The following is a 20991-nucleotide window of genomic DNA, read 5'->3' as shown; positions in this document are numbered from 1 at the left end:
AGTATTCTTTTAGCGACTGCCTTTCTTAAAAAGCTGCCAAATTCTGATGATAATTTTGTTTTGCCGTCAAAAATGTGTTTTTCTGTCAGGAACGGCTAGTCTATTTGTTCGATCGAAACATGGAACATGTGCAAGATTGCTTTCTTTGAAATTATATTCAAGTCTGCACTGACTGAATGTATATCAAATAATCGTTAGTTCAGGCAGTGCAAATAATTACTTCTCTTTTCTACCTTCTACTGATTGTCCCCGACAGGGGTAATGTTTAACAAACTAGGGTTTTTAACGACCTTTTAAGTTATTTCAGGGTGGGTGATCACGTGACAATTGTTTAAACGAACATTGGGTCAACGCTAATGGTCGCGCCCTTGACTTAAATATATATATTTGCAAATATCTTTTAGTATTTGAATAATAATAAAAAGAAATCTTGAAAAATGGTGGTCATTCGGAAACATATTTGATCGAGTCCGTTCACGAGAGATAATGATAACATGCAACATTTAATCACGCTCCCCTGCACCGGTGGTACTCAATTTTCAACGCTTAAAGTGTCGGAATCAAAGATGCCCAAGATCAGAACAATATGACAACATTATTACATGTATCATGGTAACATTTTTCAGTGAAGAGGTCAGAGTGTTCCAGTGAAAATATCTGGAAAAAGTTTGATCTCTCGGAAGCAGTAAAAACAGCAAAATTACATAAAAATTGCAGACTCGGTTTGATTAAGTCTGTACATGAGGGATAATGAAAAAGTGCAATATCCCTCACTCCCATAGCAGCGGCTTGAGCGGTACTCAATTCTCAACACTTAATAGTGCCCCTGATGTTTAGCGTTTGTAAAGCAGTAAGGGATATTTCAGTTTCGGGGAACTATAAGGTATCATGATCCCTAAATATGAAGTCGGATCAGCAAGGTCGCTTAAATTTTGTCCTTCACATATATCAAATAACGAATGACATTGTCTCCCCGATAAGTTGAAACAATATTGAATAGAGCGGCGGTGGGTATCAGCTGGCGAGTTTACAAATGATTTGGCTCAAGTTATTCAAATTGTATAACAATAAAAAATAAGTCTTAGAAAATTTTACGTTATCGGACTTTACATAATACAATGTCAGATATTCATCTAAGTGAAAAACATGGACATTCAGTGACGACTTATTTACGTATCAAAATTGTCCGTTTTGAACTTAATATCGATCCGAAACCTAAACTAAGAGTATAATTATTCGAAGAAACAGAATGCTTCGTTGCTAAATTAGTATATTGATAAGTAATTTAATGACACTTAATTCGGCAAAAAGCAGGTTTTTACCAGCGAGGAGACTGCTTGTTTCGAAAGCGGTCAGATATGATTAAGCATCGTTTACAAATATGCTCACTCTAGTAAAATGTCTTTATATGAAATAATATCAACTTGTTATAACAACTATATTGAATGTGAAGTCAAAAATGGAAATATACCTTCTTTAAAGTGGTCAGCGCGTCGGAAATCTGTTTATTTTAACAAGCTGCGCTCAGAACATTTTGCTAGTTAAATTACTTCTAACCACCAACCCCTTAAACATTTCAACTAAGATGTATTTATCTAAAATTATATGGTTTGATAATAGTTTAATAATGTCATGTAGTTTAGTTATCTATCAAAACGGTTAAGTACGTGTATCATTATATCTATTCAACAAAAATCATAATTGTCAGTAAAATAGAATTACACATGTATTTAGTTGCAGTAAATGTTATATGTACTTTAAAAATGTTTACGTGAAAAGCACTGTACAATTAATACATACACAGATATGTAAAGTGCTAAAAACCCTCATTAAACATATATTAATGGTGGAATATCTGGTAATTTCTGCAGTAGCTAATGTTAACCTTATTACAGTGTGACATTTCTCTCTTTGAATTTCACACATTACAAATGATTTATTTCCTGGTAACTACCGATATTTTTCGACTAATTAGGCTTTGGTTCGTTTTTTGGGATATTTTTTATTGGCGGGGGGTAAACAGGAGGAATGGCGGGGGTTTTTAAAAAAAGGGTCCCCAAAATCCGGGCCGGGGGGGTGTTTTACCGGCCGCAAAAACGGTTTATGACACAAAAAACAAACAGATACCAGTTCAATAAAACCCTTGTTAATTTAAAATATTTACTATCCAATATTTTCTATTTCAGGTTTAATAAGTATGTTATGAACAATACCAATTTCAGAGTCGCTAACCAAAATAAAGCAAAAGGGGGAAACATTAAATCTATGAACAGCCAGGAAAACTTGGTGTATAATAGGAACATATTGTAATAATGCTTAACCTGGAGTTTCTCTCTTTCTATTAGTTGTATGATTAAAAAAATTTTAATAAATTTTTAAATTGGGAATATCAGAAGTTTTCAAAAGTTTCAAAAATAACCAGTAGATTTGACTGAAAATTTGAAAATAAATTTGTTTATCGGTTTCAAATTACGGGGTTTTTTTAAAAAAAATTATATAAAAAAACCCACTTTTTCACTATGGCAAAAATAGAGGAATTGTTTTCTCCAAAAAATAAAACATTAAAAACGGACTTTTTGGGATGGGAAAATTTTAAAACATAATTGTCAAACTTAAAATTTGATTTTTTTTTCATACAGATAAAATTAAATTGAATTTTTTTCCCTTTTTTACCTTTTTTTTAATTTTTTTTTTTTCTTTTCCTTCCCTAATTAAAAATTCTTTACTTTTTTTTTATTAAAAAGGAATTTTTTCAACTGTTTTAAAATTTTTAAAAAAATTTATATTGGCCCTTTTGCCTTCAAAGGGGACTTTTCATATTTCACCAATAAAGTGAAAAGACTGTAAAATATTTACAAAAAAATACGTTTTTTTATTAATTAACCTAATATTTTAATTTAGCTGTAACACAATACCTATCCCTCTTACAACTACCTTTGTTTGTTAGCTTTTTTAAATACTGATTTATCATAACATTCAGAAATGATTAGTAGTAATACATGTTGAAAGACTGTTTAATTGTACCATATGTTATTTTCTACCAGCTGTGGCTTGTATTTCAGCCGTACCGTGTAAATATTGATTGAGCGGGGAGGCTGCGGTACGGTGTTTCCACTATGTCAGTAGTTAGCGTGCTCCCGGCCGATGATAATGTGTGTATCGATTCTATAGAGAAAACAGTGAATACTCGTAATAAAGGTGGGAGAAAATCTTTACAAAATGAATCGAAAACAGTGGAAAGAACACAGCGGCCAAAGAATGACGAAATGGACATTGGGAATAGATATAATTCAAAAATAGTGACGGGGAAATTTTCTAAATCAGGCGCGGAAATTTTGGCTGTGATAGAGGGCGAAAAGGCCCTATACCCCCGGATTAGAATTACATAATTTAATGGGACCCAAAAAACCCTTTAGATGCGCGGAAATTTGAGGAAAAAATTAAAAACCCTTTTAAAAAAGAATGATGGTAGTTAAGCGGTTTTGTTATCCACGTTTTGCAAAGGGTTCCCCCGGTCTCCCGGGGGGCATTTCAGCTCGGTTAAAAACTAAATAAAGCTCGATATGGGAAAATTTTTGGATAAACTGGGTGACGACGAGGAAAAAAAGGGTAAAAAAAGAAAGGTAAAAAACCCATGTGAAAAGGGTGATATATAGAGTGAATGGGGGCAATTTGGGTATTTTCAGTTAAAAAAAGAGTCAATGCATATGCCCACTTCAAAAAGGTTATACTCAGAAAAACGTGGGTAGCTCTTGTTTCCGGTGCAGACTTCCCACCGGACAGACATAATAAACACGTGAGACAAAAGCCAAACGTTGGTTACCGGTTAGGGAAACGGAAACTATTATATGAAAAACGTAAAAAGGTTTCAGACTATTGCCTTGTATTCGGAATGTTTGGAATTATAGCTATGATTCTAGAAACGGAATTTACCATGGCAGATATTTATACTAAGGTATGCTTATAGTTTCATGTATTTTGTTAACAGCTATAACTGTTCTAAAATGATAATTTAGTTGTAAGATGTCCAGATAAGTATGTGAAATAATACACTTATTTTACTTATTTCGGTAATATTCTATACCTCCGCATTTATTTGTGAGATGTGCATAGTCTTTTTAAATATTTGCACAGGTATTATTAAAGTAAAATGAAAGACCAGGACAATAATCATTTGATGATTATATCAGTTTGCAAATACTTAAAGTTATGTTATCTTCAGGTTACGACACGCATATTGATCCTTTTTGTTTCCTACAAAAATCACAAAAAGCTTAAATATATGTATTGTTCAATATACATTAGAGAGTGTTATGTAAACATGAAGTCGTAAATTAACGTTTGAATTTCAGTTTTAGAACGCCCCTTTAGTAATGTTTATTTACTAGCTTTAAATCTATCGATCTTCTTTACCGCAAATCATTAATTCATAGTGAAAACGTGAACTTAATTTTCCTATCTCTTATCAGCACGGATAAATCATACAAAGTATAAATATCAGCATCAGTACGTTACTATACAAAACGAGTTTAAAAAAAACTGTGCCAACAAATAAATTGTGTAAAACTTAAACAATGTTAGTGAAGCTAATTTGCAATGACGTCATCGTAGAACAATTGTTTATTGTAGGTAATTCGTGAATAAAACATTGCATTGTACGAGTATATGTTCCATTATGTATATTCGCTAATTTATCACCACTTTAAAATACGAAGACTATAATGAGAAAATCTACATAAGAACTTTTTCAAAATTGTTTTTATTGTGTCGTTGTTGCCGACAAATATAGGCACACTTTATATACCGCCAAGGGTATTATTGCAGGTGGTAAACATCTAATGTGCTTATATATAATACGGTAATTATTGTAGTAATAAACTGTGAAAGTGTGTAAACTGTGGGGAAGAAAATGTATTGCATTAAACGTCATAAAAACTGTGTTCAGAAATGATACTAAAAGTTTACAATTGTTATCAATCTAAATCTTACTAACCAATCAGCATATTTTTTGAAATTTCTTTCAGTTTTAACATCGATCGAAATGAAAAGCTCAGCCTAATATCTTTATTAAATCTTTTTCTACTATCTTTATTAAATCTTTTTATTCTAAAAAGTATTCAATATTCAGTTAATTAAAGGAAATGTATGCAATATCTCCGGCGCACGTATAAAGGGTGAAATATATTATGCATGTGATACTGAAATAATAATTACCCCAATTAGTGAGAATTTATTGGAACTAAATGTAACATAGAGAAATACTTTTTACTTCAATTAGTGTAACATGGTTGGAACTAAAGGTCACAGGCTACAAAACAAGACTCAGTATCCAGATAATTGATGTAATTACATGATATTTTGTTTAATTAAAGCGTTGACATTTCATTCGGTTTTTTATACTTCGAAATCAATTTGAATACTGCCTGTCTTTTTGCTATTATGATAATGATAATTTATTACTTTAAGAGATCATTTTTATATGATTTACTAACATAGAGAACGTGGGTATTTTCATTATTTGCAGTAAATTTCTATAATTGTGCAAAATTGCGGGTTCCTGCCATCGAAATGTATTGTTGAATTATTGACCTATTATAATCTATGTTTCCTAAAGGTTTGATGTCAAGATTTCAGTATGAAGAAGAAAACATTTCTTTCTTAACTTAAGTCTTTTTCTAATAAGACAATAATTATCGTGAAAAAAAAACCCTCAAATTATGTGAAGTTGTAAAACTGAAAATTTTAATACATGTATGATAAAAGCATATGTCTAGATTTGATTTTTTCATTACATAAAACCTCACAATTTTATTTTGATCAGTATCCTCACTTTGCGCGCTTCACGGTAATTGATACATTAATAAAACATGTAAAACAATTGGCTGAGCAGTAAACATCAATTTACCCACCAACATCTGTTGTATTTTCATATCGGTAAACACTATATTTATATGTTACGGGGGTGTTTGATATGTTAAAGATTAGTTTATTCGCTTATCTCTTGTTTGAAGATAGGCAGATCTGCACAAACGATGCATGATAAACGAGGCTACGTACCTGTATATTTTACTGCTTGTTATATCAGAGGTATTCAAACATGCTATAAACACTGCACATTATGGCGGGAAAGTGGTTCAAGCTCTTGTTTCATGTATTCTGATATAAAATTCCCCCACTAATACATAATTAATAACATACATATGTTCATGCTGTCTTCAATAAGTGAAGTGCACATTTTGTCATATACGTACGTCTTGAATAACTAAACTGTAACATTAAATATATATGTTTACAGTTAAGGTAACTCATCTTCTTTAATGCTGTAACATGAACGAATTGCGCCTGTTGATAGATTTTATGTTCATCAAATAAATAGAGATGACATTGTATCGCACGCTGATCTACCCCCCAACATATTTAAATGAGATTAATCGAACGATATATTTTCCCATCGACAAGAGACGCACTATGAAAAATAACATCAATTATTTCTGATGTTGCGTTATGGATAAATACTATCACGTCTGAGCGGCGCACAAAATCGATATAATAATTTCCCACAATTGAATCATATGGCGAGTTTGTTCAATCACTCTCTTTGCGAACCTTCAGGGAACAAATTTTCCAGTCGCCAACCAAACGGTTCTAATACTCAAGTGTATGGGAATGGTCTTGATATGTCCAGTAAATTGGTGTGCATTATCTGTTTATGTGCCATCAAGATAACCCTTCTGGAGAAATTGTAAAAGTGCATAATATGAAGAAAAAAAGTTGACATTTGATCAAAAATGCTCTTTAAATGAAGCTATATTGGTATTTCAGTAAGGGATTAGTGACCTTTCTCAAATAATATTATGTGCACCAAAAGGCCTATATTATAAAAGTTTAATTTATAACTCGGATGTTAGAAAAGGTCGGAATTTTATCGACAGATAGAATTGCCGATGAACCGTGCAATGATATTTCCCCTGCGCTCCCATGAACAACATTTTCATGTTTATAAATAACACAGCTTTAATGTGCATTCTTTCTGTTGTAATTTGTTTATAATCTGAACTTGAAAAAAATCACCGATGACTCAATCTTAGCTCCTTGTAAATAATTTTTATATATCATTTCACTTGTTATCGTTTATAGCATCAATAAACATATCAACGGAAATGATAAAAACGAAAATAGATATATACAAGGGGGGGGGGGGAATCACGTGACTTTGTATAGTAATACCCACGAGAAAATGGCGACTGCTGAGCCCCGGTAAGTACCTCATTATGTTAAATTAAGGTGACAAACGTTTCTTAAATCAAAACAAAACCTAGTGTATCATATGCGCGTTAATTTTTCCAAATGACAATACAAAGTGCATTATCCTACGTTTTGTGGTTTTTGAGAACATTGTTAGCGATAGTAATTCGCACGAAGCGATGTAATTTAGTACCAAAATAAATGAAAATAAGCTTACTTTCTGCACTTAAGACACCAAATAAATCATTTTAGTGACATCTGTTATCGTAGAAGTCCATATAAAATATATTTTCGAAGGTCTGTAGCCTACAAATGTTCTTTGCAAGTGTATAGTAAGTAAAACGAACTATTTATGGATAGTAAGTCGCACGAAAACGAAATAGTAAGTTTCACGCACAGTTTCCATTAGCATACATATACATTAAAAGAAAGTTAAAGTTCATATGTAAAGAGATAGAAAATACTTATTTCAATTATTCAAGATAAAATATTTCACTTGTTGTCTATAGGACGAATGCTTAATTGATTGTTATTATAATATATCAAATGAACTTTTGATGGGATTTGATATTACACGGCTCAGTGTTATTTTTCTGTTGTGATAGTAGTTCTTTGACCTTTGCAGTTTCAGGTGTGTCTTGGCCCTCATTTTACTGTAATTAGAAAGAAGATGAACAAATATAATTGCTTGTTAATTGGTATGGTGATGGTTATTAACTGAATGCTGATGTTTTTATATGGCGATATTTGTTACATTTAGTCACTATGTTACATAATTTATGAAAATATATTGAAGAATTCGCAAGAACAAAATAACTTCTCACAAAAAAAACAACAACAACAACAAACAAACAACAATGATACACTGATACAAGTTATGATTAAAGGCACATTGTGCCTCAGAAATCCATACTGTTTTAATTCTTTAGAAATGTCAAACATGTGTATCATAATGTTTAGATAATGGATAAAACGCACGATAGTATTTTATTACAACTGAAAAAGGTAGCGCTGAGCATTAAGTGATGTGTCGTTAAGGTAGCAAAATGTAAACAAAGTAGTATTTTGACTTCCATACGAAATACTTATTCACTAAAGGTATACCATTTTCCAACAGAACCAAAGATGCAAAAGATAGTTTGAGTATCTAGCAAATGAGTATGTTTTCGGAAACTGTAACAAGATACCAAAAATAAACAGTTTTTTTAATAAAAATGATATCATTTAAGATGCATAATGGACCTTTAAAGAAAAACGAATATTTGAAATCAAGCGGTCAAAGATATTTACACTGCAAGTGGAGTAAAAAAAAATATTTGCATAAAACAACCTTAGATGATGGGTTTCAAATCACACCGTCAATGTCGGGACACCTGAGTTAAAGCAGCTAGTTTGATGAAAGAATTCAAGGACTCTGGTCGGACTAGAATCCATAGCGGTGAGAAGCATGTGTATAAAAATCAGGGACTTTAAACACTCGGCCATGGACGCCCTGAATATCTTATTTACTTACTCTATCACAAACAAAAAGTAAGAGTTTACGACGCAACACATTTGCACATGGTAAGAAAATAAGCGTATAGTAATACATAACGTTTTAACAAAACTTCTTGGGTTTATTTATAAAATATGCCAGTGTATAAAAGAATAAATTTAATAAAAACTTTGTATACCAGTTTTCTATTTCATTCAGCATTTACTAATAAGAAATTCATTGAGAAATACTATTTATCACACACCCGTGCCGATTTTGCGACTCCGTTAAAATGGTATTGCACGGCCGTGCATATATTTTGACGTGACGTCATTATCGTTGAATAAAATAATATTATGCTCGCCAGAGGCGCGCATAATATTATTTTATTCAATTCGTGCAATAAATTCAGTATTGAACTTACACTCATTCAATATCCTCTATATATCATGAAGACTATCTATGATCGTGTTCAAACAACGTATGTCCGAATTTCCAAATTTAAAAATCACGTGATATAGATAACTAACACTATTTGTGAAGTTTATTTTTGTAAAAAAAATAAGATATAGAAATAAAGATTTTATTAAGGAAATACGTGTAAATGTTAATAACTCAGATGTATCTTAAGTATATGATAGGATTTACTATTTTTATCAACAAAATTGCCTCTTCATTTCCAAATTCTATTCCCATAATTAACGGAGGAAAAAAGGAAGAAATTTCTGCATTTTATTATTTGAGTTATATTAATTTTTCTGTGAACAGTAATACCTTAACCAAGGACAAGCCTTATAATTTGTACGCTTATCAATTCTTTTTAACTTATTCGAACACATGAAGAAAACAAATTAAGTACAGAAAACATGTCGAATAATTTGAGGCATATGACATTAAATAGTCATTAAAACTATGCAGAACTGAACATACACTTTATTTAGAAAAATACAGATTACAAAATATGTGTGAGCATGAATATACAAAGAAAAAAAGAAAGAAAGAGATATATATGCGATATATCTGGGAATCTTGGTGAGATTCGGGCATGCCAGCTGTTTAAATCGGTCAATGTGAAACTAATGCTACACACGGAAAAACTTTAGGCCACAGGCTAATATGATAGTATTCAGCCCAATAACAAACCTATTATGAAAACAATTAATATAAGCATAATATTAATAACAGTAGAAACAATTACATGAGAGCACGTGTTTAATACAAATTATGAAGTCAATGTGCGACATCAATTTAGATTTTTATCCTATATTTCAAACGTGTGTTCTTCATTGTAATCAAAATATCAAAACCATATGACTGATTTTGTTATATGATTTGACGATTCTTTTAAAATTGATGAAATGCTTGTAAAATTGTTTTAATAAATTTAACTGCATACAAAATTTGATCACAGTAGTAATACAGCCCTTTTGTAATTTAAATAGAGTAAACAGATAGATTTATAATTATGGAAGATTGTTGACAGAGTCAGGTCATCTAGGACACTCGCCAGTGTACTAACAAAAAACAATACAACAAGAACACGATGTACTGACTTAAATATTCTACATATATAGAGCTTGGTTGACTAGCTGGAAGACTAGCTGCTGTTGTGACTGTTGAATGTCATACTAAGTTGCCGACAGGTCGAAGTTGGTTGTAGGTCAACCTAATTTAGCAAAGCATTTGCAGATTTGATAAACGGAAACATTTTACATTTAGTGAAGTGTGAACAGTGCAGTCATGAAACTTACAGCTCAAGTAATAATACTATTATAAAACTGTTGTATCTGTGTATGTATTTACTTGAACATTAACTAGCTTGGTTAGCTATGTACAAACTTAAAATGCCTTCATAATTCATCGCGGAAAATCCAAACTAAAATGCTATGGGAATATAGAAAACCTGTTATAAAAGGAGAACAAGTGTAATTTTCCTATACCCTTGTGTATACATGCAGTTTTTCTACTCAATTATTCTTCTAATCTCTGGAATTGTTTATCATTCTGTCATTTAGCTAAAGATTCGTTGCCGTGGAAAACAGGCTTGTTAATGATTACACTGCCTCTACAAAAAACAAACACACTCACGCATACCTGTAAATCTGATTCACTTTTCTCGTCTTTCTTGAGAATTGTTTTCAATCTTTTTGTATGTGAAGCGTACTGCCTTTTTCTATGTATCATCTCATAGTAAATTGCCACATTATAATTATATACAAGAGCAATAAAAACATAAGATTAATAAACATTTCTTTAAATGTCTCACAGCATTTTAAATCCGGATTGTCCCTTGGTAGTTCATCTTTTAATTCTCTCAGCTTTTAAGATTATTCTGAAAGAATACATAAACTAAGTGTGCAAATATTCTACAGCAAATAGCACTGTGACATTAAAAACACAAAATTGAATAGCTATTATTAAATCTATTATAATGTATAATAATGTTTGAAACAAAATTAAATTTGTAACTCTAATATTTATTCTTTTACATATAATGCTTCGTTATTCTTATATAATCATATTTCCAGTATTAACTTTTATAAAATAAAGACAAGTTATTTGTTCACATATCATTTTAATGTTATTGAAAATGCTGTATGTTATTTGTTTTGAAGTGTCAGAATTTATTGGGCAGTATTTTAATCCAGAAGATAAAAAAAATAATTTCTATTTGTCTCCTTCTTGGTTCAACATTCCATTAAATTACAAATGGATCAATTCAATGTCCTAGAAATAGCAGTGTATTGATTAAATCACGTGATACTTATATCTCGTATATAAATTGATTTGAAAAGCTATTTAGTATTCCCTTTAAACAGCCTATTCCCAGAAGGTAGACACAAGCGTAGATCTGGATTATGAACGATACCTCACTTCAGGTTTTAATTCAAGCGTTGCTTTCAATTATTGACTCCACAATTATATACAGCCTCCATTTAATTGCACAAACCTGTTCCTTAATTACTTGACGCCCTAGAATAACGTTGTGATTTCATTTAAAAATTCATTAATTCTACCAAACAACACACTGTCGAGGAAGGCAACGCCTTATTGGCAATCTACTTGCTATTTGGCTTTAACTAACCATAATTAATTTACCGGAACTAATTATATGAATTCAATTAACATCTAAGAGGAGCTTTCTTTTATTAGCTTTGCACCGTTTCATTTTAGAATCGGGTTTTCATTACGCAAATCAGAAAATGCATTGCACATGCCAATACACCAAAAAGAAAAATGACCAAATCACATTCGCATGCATAACATAATGAATGATGTAACGGTTCAATTTATCTAGACAGTTTAAGTACATACTTTTTGTGTATCTATGGTGGTAAAACATTTAAGCATTCAGGACGCCTTCATCAGATTAGCCACACACCTTACTCGTGTACACGCACACACATATCCACTAATCTAAAATACAAAACTCAATTGAGGTACGTTTATTTTTTACACAAAATGATTGTTTACTACACGTATAATGATTTATTTATATTAGTTGGTACTACTCAAAGAGTGTAGTGGGCAACGTATGGCATAACTGTGATTTTATCAGAATCAATGGTTTTTAATGTAATGCATTCAAATCATGTTCATTCTTATGTCATAATTTTAGATTTATAATGAAGTAAGCGCATTTCAGTCATCCCAACGTAAAATTATGTACAGTCAAAACAAATTCCTATAAAGAATTAACAAAATCACTTTTCAAATTAAATGTTTATCATTGATTTAATTTTCATCTACTCACTAATCTAGAAATCCGTATTTTTCTGTTATTTATATTTTGTCTATTTAATCATCAGCTAAACATTTTTATTATTACTAAAATTCTGTAGATAACATTCTGCTGCCCGTTATTTTTCATACCAGGAAAACTATTTTGACTTGCAAATTCTTGCAATAATATTAAAATCAGATGAATTTACAGAACTTAAATTAGATTGGTAAAATCTCTGGGAATAATTTAGAGCCAAAACGATGTTAGCCTGGCATTAAATGTTTTGATCGATAAATGTTTCATTGGATTGAAAGCTGTTGATACGCCAAACAGATGTCTTAAGGCTTTGACCTTTTCGTTATGTTTTAATCATTTTCTGATGTAACGGTATCATATTTAACAGGCCAAGATATTTTTTATATATATATAAAACTGATTATTAATGTGTTTTGAAAGTCATATATTCACATTTGTGTTTCACAATGTTGACTTGGAATTTTATCATAATAACTTCAATTAATGTATAATGATAACTCTATGGCATTTTCTTGAATTGCTTCTACATAAATTGTTATCTGTTGAAATAAGAAAAAAACAATCGTTGGACATTTTTTTGTAAAAGAGCCTATTTTATACATTCTAGCTTCCAACGGTATTGAACCAGTGCGATCATGCAGTTAATACCGACGTGTCGGGTGACTTATTTAGAACTGTTCAGTTATTAATACAGCTAGGGGACTGTGGTTGTTTCGTACAGTTATCCTTGCATTGCAGGGTTTCGTGTCTTCGATTGTTATGTTATCTACGCAGTACCGGGTCACTGCGATTGCTTCATTAAGTTATCTTCGCAGTTCCGGGTGTCGTGTCTGCGATTATTTCGCAGTGCCGGGTGACGTGGCTGCGATTATTACTTTTTAGTTATACTTGCAGTTCCGGGTGACGTGGCTGCGATTATTCCGTTCGGTTATCGTTGCATTTCCGGGTGACATGTCTGTAATTATTCCGTTAAGTTTTCCTCGCACTGCCGGGTGTCCTGACTGCGAGTATTTCTTTAAGTTATAATCGCAGTTTCGGGTGACGTGTCTGCGATTATTCCGTTAGGTTATGATCGCAGTGACGGGTAACGTGTCTACGATTTTTACCGTTAAGTTATTCTTGCAGTTTCGGGTGACGTGTTTGCGATTATTCCTTTAAGTTATCCTTGCAGAACAAGATTTTGATATATCTTATATACACCTTAATGACTTTCATTTTAATCCAACAAGCTAACGTAAGGGTTTTTTTTTACACTAAAATGATATTGTAGTTTAATGTGCAGTGCATCACTTACAAAAGGCAAATATCTATAGTTTGTGTTTATTCACAAATACATATTTTAGAATGATTAAAAAACAATATGGCGATAAATCATGAAGAGAAAATCATGATTCGCAAGGCTTCAATAAAATGTGATTAAATGTTTAAACTGCACGTAATATCTATCATGATGTACTGTTTATACCCAACGGAGTGAATAAGATATATCGCAACGCATGCACGAACTTTTTTCTCTAATTGAAGAGAAACCGCCCAGTGAGAATATAACCGAACTTCAAAGAAATGCCTCTCTTTTTGAAGATTATCATGTGAAAAGGATCAGACATGATTTGATAATTAAAATTATATGCACTTACAGTTTATTAGCATTTTTGATACCGGTGTAGAAAAAAGTGGTATACAAATTTGATAAACAAGATCAACAAGGAAAGGCGGCGTTCAATAAACGCAATCCCCACTCGACCCAGCAACAAGGACTTTCTGGCATACTGAATAGCATTTTCTTTTCTGAGTATGGCATATATGCAATTGTTGAATTATTTTGTTGTATTTCTTATTTGTAATTTTTATTGAAACAAATTATAACACAGTCTGTTATGATATTTTTAACAACCTCGGTATAATGTCACCACAACCTTCAAGTTCCTCTAGCTAGCCTTATGGATTCCTCACATGAATAATCCAAAGTCCTTTGAGTGATTCGAATATACAGATCATTGACCTTAATCACTCGGCCATGACCGCCCTAATCTCCCTAGAGCATCACCTCGGAGCAACGATTTGAATCCATCGTTGCGGAGGTTATTGCTCCCCAGATGTTGTAGGGACCAAAGTTTGTACTTATACAGATAAATAGTTCTGTTCTTACAACATTTGTACCAGGAAACAGTTTTCTATGTAATTTTATCTCCTGTTTTATCTTCCTTTAGTAGACCATGACAATCTAGACTGAATGTGTTTGTACAATATCTTCAAACGACAGTGTGTCAACATTGTTGCCTGTCCGTCAATTCACCAATATTTATTCAGGCAATATCGCAAAATTTGTTATTTGTATTAGATTTTGAGATTCACTTTCTCCTCGACAACATGTTTTCCAAATAATGTATAGATAAGAATGAAATATTATTAAAGAAGGAAGAGGGACGTTGGCAGAGCGCAAATCCACGATAATGTCTAATCAATCAGAACAGCCCGAAACGCAAGTGTTAGGCCAACGGACGAAAATAGGTCCAAAAAGGTGGCGAACGGAGATGGCAATTAAAATAGTGTTAAAATCTAAAAAAAAAATGGGACGACCTCTCAGGATTAAATACGAAATCATATTATGTTTACTTTTTATTTTAAGGATTTTAAAGCACATATTCAATAGATATGGAAGAACAATTAAACAAGTCAATGTTAAGGAAATGCAAATTCATGTGGGCTTGAACAATCGTTTTAGTGAACTTATCACGATACTTTCTTTAATATATATAATAAAGTTAAATCAGTTAGCTGAATATTTATTTTGTTCCGTTTCATTCACATTTACACGAAGTACTTGTACTATCAAACATCTATGAGGAAGCAACTCAGTTATTTAACAGAAGCTCGATAGCTCCACTCAGGTGCCCGAAAGTGCCTACAATAATGTGCAAAGTATTCCTAGAGGAATTTCTTCACGAGAAAACAGGAAACTCGCCATTTGACCTTCACTGTGTCGGTCCGATTTGAAACCTTACAAATGAAAAAAGCCTCGAACATCGTCATATTCAAACAAAAAACATATCAAGGAAAATGATTATTGTTTGAATGCTTCCCGGGGAGATGTCTTATTACTTATTTGTTCAATGACTCCCCAGAGTTCTATTCTTCAACAGAAACACAATACCACTAATGACTTCACACAACAAAGCAGAACCATAATCGCAATGTTATCGTCCCTATTTCCATTTTTATACAATAGTCTCGCCGGCTCCACTATTGGAATGTTTTCTAATGAAATGACCCAACACAATCTCTACATTCATATAAATTAGACCTTTGATGGATATGAAACGAACAGTAATGACGGGATATACCGCATGTAGTCTTGCAAGTAATGCACATCAAGTCTAAACGTGATTCCCCCGTGTTTATTCCGTTCTTTTCAGGTCCCCCCTCATTCCACTGGCCGTATGTGGCGAGATATTTGGCTTAAAAATACAAGTATTAACACCTTCTTCTTGGTTTGTAGATTCTTGGTTTGTAGTTCCTACCTGATCTGATCTATTTCATTTTAAGATCGTTGTCGCATTCCGGAATTGCAAGCAAATACCGGACTCCGTATATTAGTCTGAGAAAAACTTGATTTTTGAAGTTATCACGAAAATTATACCAATTTTTGCTCTGCACTCTGCTGTGTATATATACATGTTCATCTGTCATAATTGAATTACTATTGATTTGACCAGAGAACGTTATAAACAGTCTGGGGAATTAATATTGCTGCAAGAAGTAATGTAAATAATTTATTGCGGAAAAAACAGCTTTGTGCACTCAACACAGATGTAGTCTCAGTATTAAGTCAATTATTTAGCTTTATTGGAAGACATTCCATCAGTAATATGTTTACCATATGTATTTCTTAATCATTCTTTCATATATATGTGCAGATAAAACAATTTTTGCCAGTTTTATATATTTTCACAATTTCTTGATAGACATTATGTTCAATTGAATCTAGTTCTTTAAGAATGCATTGTAAAATGTAATTTTATGAGGATACTAATTAAGAGTAAATTTGATACTAAATACTAAATTTATTTCAAGAGTTGAATAAAATCATATTACGCAAGCCTCTGGGAGCATGATATTGTTATATTCAACGAGATCAATAGAATAAGTATTTAATGTACAAGATTATAATATTCTATTTTTATATATCCATGCCAACAACGGCTTACAGTTAAAATTGACGCGCACAATAGTGCAATGCTAACATTAATTTGCTTTTATACTATGTTTATATATAAGACAAATGACGTCACGTTAAATTATTAATACACTAGTTTATTGCACTCCTGTGCCGTGGTTTATGTGGAAAAAATAAATTTCTCGAGAGTACAGCAGTACAAAGTATGCCTACCGTTTGAAATTTCAAGGGTATTAAAAATTATTAAAACATACTAATATTTTGAAATTATATGCCCGTTTTTTATGAAGACAAAAACACTTTTTTGTTTTAAACATATTTGAGTTATAGAAGCTTAGTTAGTTAGATTGATATGTGGTACGTATGTGTGATGGTCTTATTATGATATCTATAAAAAGTGCTTTTAAACAGTCATACAATTACCCGGTCACATGCAAAGATATTAGTAAACACTGGTTAGCCGATTAAATAGACTGACAGCCGAGATAAGACAAGAAAATATGTTTTTTTTGGGGGGTTTTTTTTAGGCCCCAACTGGGTTACCCCGTTTATCTTCCTCGTAATAGGTCTAAAGGGGTCGAGGCCATCCACATCATACCTTACATATATTGAATATTAAACCAAATATGTTACAAGCAGGGCAAAATACAGATTAATAAACAACGATTATATATAATTTTCTGTTTATTTAATTCAATGAAATAAAGATGTTTTATTTAAACACAGTGTGCATATTTTCATGCAGAAGTTCTAAACACAACGTTTAAAAATACTTTTATACTATTATACATAAAATATAACTCTTTGGTGTCCGAATTGTATTTTTTGTATACCTAACAAACTGTTGGATTCCCTGAATCATTCAATTTAGTACATATGATAAATTCAATTACCTCTGACGTTTGATTAGACCAGGTCATTGATTTATCCGCTGTTAAGCTGCTGAGAATGTCATTAGTGTAGACAATCCTACAAAGAAAATGAAATCTTCCATTAATTAGGTGCCATTTGTCGTGAATAGCGATGACCTGACAAATGGAAATAAATTGCTAATTACATACTTGTTTGTGGTAGGAACAAATGACCGTCATTAGTAAGGAGTTTTTTTATAACTGGAAGTATATACATAAAAATTCTCTTTCAAATCGCATTAGAGTACTAGCTTCCGTAATAAAAATCTATTGTTTATGCAAACAAACGGGAACATGATTTCAAGAAATGAAAGGATATCCGTATAGATTTGATTTTTATGACACTTCTGACACAATTATAACTATTGATTTACATTTTCTGTTGTTCACTGACGCATTGACTGAGGTATTTGCTTTTATTGTTCGTATAACTGAAAAAATATTGGTCGTAAAATATATACCCTGTCCGTTTTTAATGATGTCTCTTAATCTTGTCATTATATTTTTTTTAATTCTGAAATGTAAAGGAATCTCATTCCTTATATATGAGCTTCTGAGGGCGTAAACGTTTAATCTCTGTGAGCAAGTCAAATAATAAATCAAAAAAGTGATCCTTTGCTCGGAAAAAAAAACAATTATCATCATTTTCTTTCGTTTTTATCAGTGTCATAATCAATTGTACCAGCTTTACATTTTCTTTCAAATCACTGTTCATAGTTTGTTGAACTTCTTGGTATACTTCCAACATACTTAACCAATAACACATCGACTCGCCAATCCTGTCGGCACATGATGGTTTTATGCAAAAATAATGGCAGAGTTTGAAGTATATGCACGCACTTTCAACGATATAAATCTGTTTAAAAAGTCTCGGGGCTTTTTTTAGTTCAGCTGTTTAGACTAGCAATGTTATGGTTCATACACCTAATATATATGTTTGGACTGTTCAGAACAATTGAATGTGATACTTATTGGCAAATGTCGGATACCTGTCAGGTGTATATAGACAGAATGCCTTGTTACTGATGAAACAGAAAATATAATTCTGACAGCAAACACGAAGCCAGTAATGTGAACCAGAAACGGTTTATTGCTTCGTTAACCGTGCATTTATGGCAATAATGTTGCGTTCCCCGGAAAGGTGTTTATTGTACTCGGTTGAGCAAATGTTAAAACATTTAACAAGTGTACATTTTTCACTTGGAAGTAAAAGATGAGTCATACTTTAAGTATACTGATATTTTGTAGTGGGAAATAAGACCAATATGAACATTACAATTGACTCTTGTTTTTGCGTTTATACCTTAAAAAATGATTGTCCCATTTGATCTAAAATTATGTAAACGATGAATTATTGCAAATTTATAAATTTACTTGTATACAAAATCTAATTTCATTTTTACAAATCAATGATCGCTGACGACCAGCAGTAAAGGTAGTTAATTGTAGCTAACTTGCCCAGTTTAGAATCTTGTCATGCGCCATGATCCTTTGATACTTTAACGTGAGGAAGCTTTTTATGTACTGTATTGAATGTTTTTTTGTTTTTTTTTTGAGGGGGGGGGGGGGGGGTTATATTTCTTTCCTACTCAGATATTTGCTTGTGACTGCAATAATGCATAATGTGGTGCGTGAAGTTTGCATTTCAAGTTATAATAAATAGTGACAGCACACGCACGAAATTGAAAACAAAATGGAGATAAACGTAGCAACATATTACAACAGCCAAAATATGGAAAGTTGTCAGCCGGATATGGTATGACATACTTTCTAAAAGTCTTAATAAAATGTGTCTTGCCGGCTAAGACCATAATGTTAACAACTAGGCGGGGTTAAATATTTGACATCGCTTGTTAATTGATAATGACACGGTATTTTTGTATTTGTCTGCAATAAAACGTCATATGGAAACATGAAATCGATTGTTCATCCAATAAAAAGGAAGTCTTACAAAGTGCCGGAACAACACATTGTGTGCAGACATTTTATCAGCTTTGTTCTCATTATTAGTAAATGTTGAAAATCAGCACGTCATGCACGTGTCGTCTATCAATGCATTTCCTCACTCTATTATTCATCATGATTGCTAAATATCCGAACAAAGTATAATTAGAACGGTAACACATGATTAGCTACATTTTATTGAAGGTTGTCAACATTATTGGATATGATTAAGTCGGTCCAGTAATCAGATGATCATCAATTATTGAACAACATACTGCGCTACTTTTTAAAAGCTTTAAATCATGTCATGAGTCTTATCTAGAAACGAAATAGTATTAAAATATTGACTTGCTCTGCTCCATTTTGAAACGGTTTTTTCTTTGCTGTGTATTTGTTGTAGAACAATGTTTTATATTTCCAAAAATCATATGTGTACATAAGTATTTTATATCATAGATACATATTTGCAATCAATTGATTTTTAAACGTTTTGCTGTTTCTTTATAGATATACTATGCTTAGTATTAAGTAAATGTTCACTTAATTGCAGAAAATTATTTATATCTAGGATATTCATACTGAATACGAATAATTTGTAAAAGGACAAACGCTGGAAAGATGCATAGGCTCTAGCCTTCATCAAGCTTGTTTGCTCCCTCCTTAAAGAACTGCCAGTTTGCTTGTATGCAGAATTCAAAACGTAACATATCCTCTATGCCTGTACTCTAAAGATGTTTATTTTACATTCAAAAAAAAAAGAATATCAATCAAATAAAAGGAGCGTTAACCAAATCATTACAGTACTTTGGCCGTGATATTATCTTGCGACGCACTAGACAGAATGAATTCTGAGAGACAAAGAAATGAATTAGCTTACAAACTTTATATTGTCTTCTTGTTGTATTTTGATTAAGAATACGTAAGAACCCATACTGTAGTTATTTTACCGCATCCTTTTAAATATTTTGAGACACATTGAACGAAGAGTGACTACTGATTTGGTGTTTTGGAAAAGACCTTGGTGCCAAGCCAGGTTGCTGTAACAATTTCTTTATACTCAATTTGGCGTTATCTAGTTGGTTTGAATGTTTGTTTACGAGTATGTGTATGTTTATTTTCATGACGTTCATTTTTCTCTTTTGTGGTTCTGTACAAATATCATTTGATTAAATAAATACATAAATGTATTGTATGAGCCTTTTAAAAATAAGTATGAGCCTTTTAAAAATAAGTGGACACAATAGAAATTAAAATTCCTGTAGCTTGCACTTTTATGCTCGAATGTGTCCTTAAGAATAATTTAACTGATTTGTATTTTAATCTCCATGTTTTAAATGGTTATTGTTTCTTTATCTTACCTTCCATTTGAAATTTGAAATGATTTTTACGTTTAATTTACTTCATTGAATAAAGATTAATATTGATATTTTAGAGTCTTTTTTCCTTGTATGTATCTGAAGACGTCAATGATATGTTAAGA

The 20991-nt window shown here is 31.9% G+C and overlaps 1 protein-coding gene across 2 annotated transcripts in view; it reads left to right on the top strand.

Annotated features, from left to right (window-relative positions):
* The first annotated feature begins 3751 nt into the window (after positions 1-3751).
* LOC132731288 (small conductance calcium-activated potassium channel protein-like) overlaps positions 3752-20991 on the top strand; it is a 34822-nt gene continuing 17582 nt past the window's right edge. For both annotated transcript variants that reach the window (XM_060717442.1, XM_060717441.1), the window contains exon 1: positions 3752-3955. In XM_060717442.1, the coding sequence (XP_060573425.1) occupies positions 3893-3955 (63 nt within the window). In that variant the 5' untranslated portion in view covers positions 3752-3892. The remainder of the gene's footprint in view (positions 3956-20991) is intronic.

The sequence above is a fragment of the Ruditapes philippinarum genome, unplaced genomic scaffold (assembly GCF_026571515.1).
Source record: "Ruditapes philippinarum isolate M1 unplaced genomic scaffold, ASM2657151v2 ctg1166_1_1_1_1, whole genome shotgun sequence".
Classification (NCBI taxonomy): domain Eukaryota; kingdom Metazoa; phylum Mollusca; class Bivalvia; order Venerida; family Veneridae; genus Ruditapes; species Ruditapes philippinarum.
This window is presented reverse-complemented; position numbering and strand designations above follow the sequence as displayed.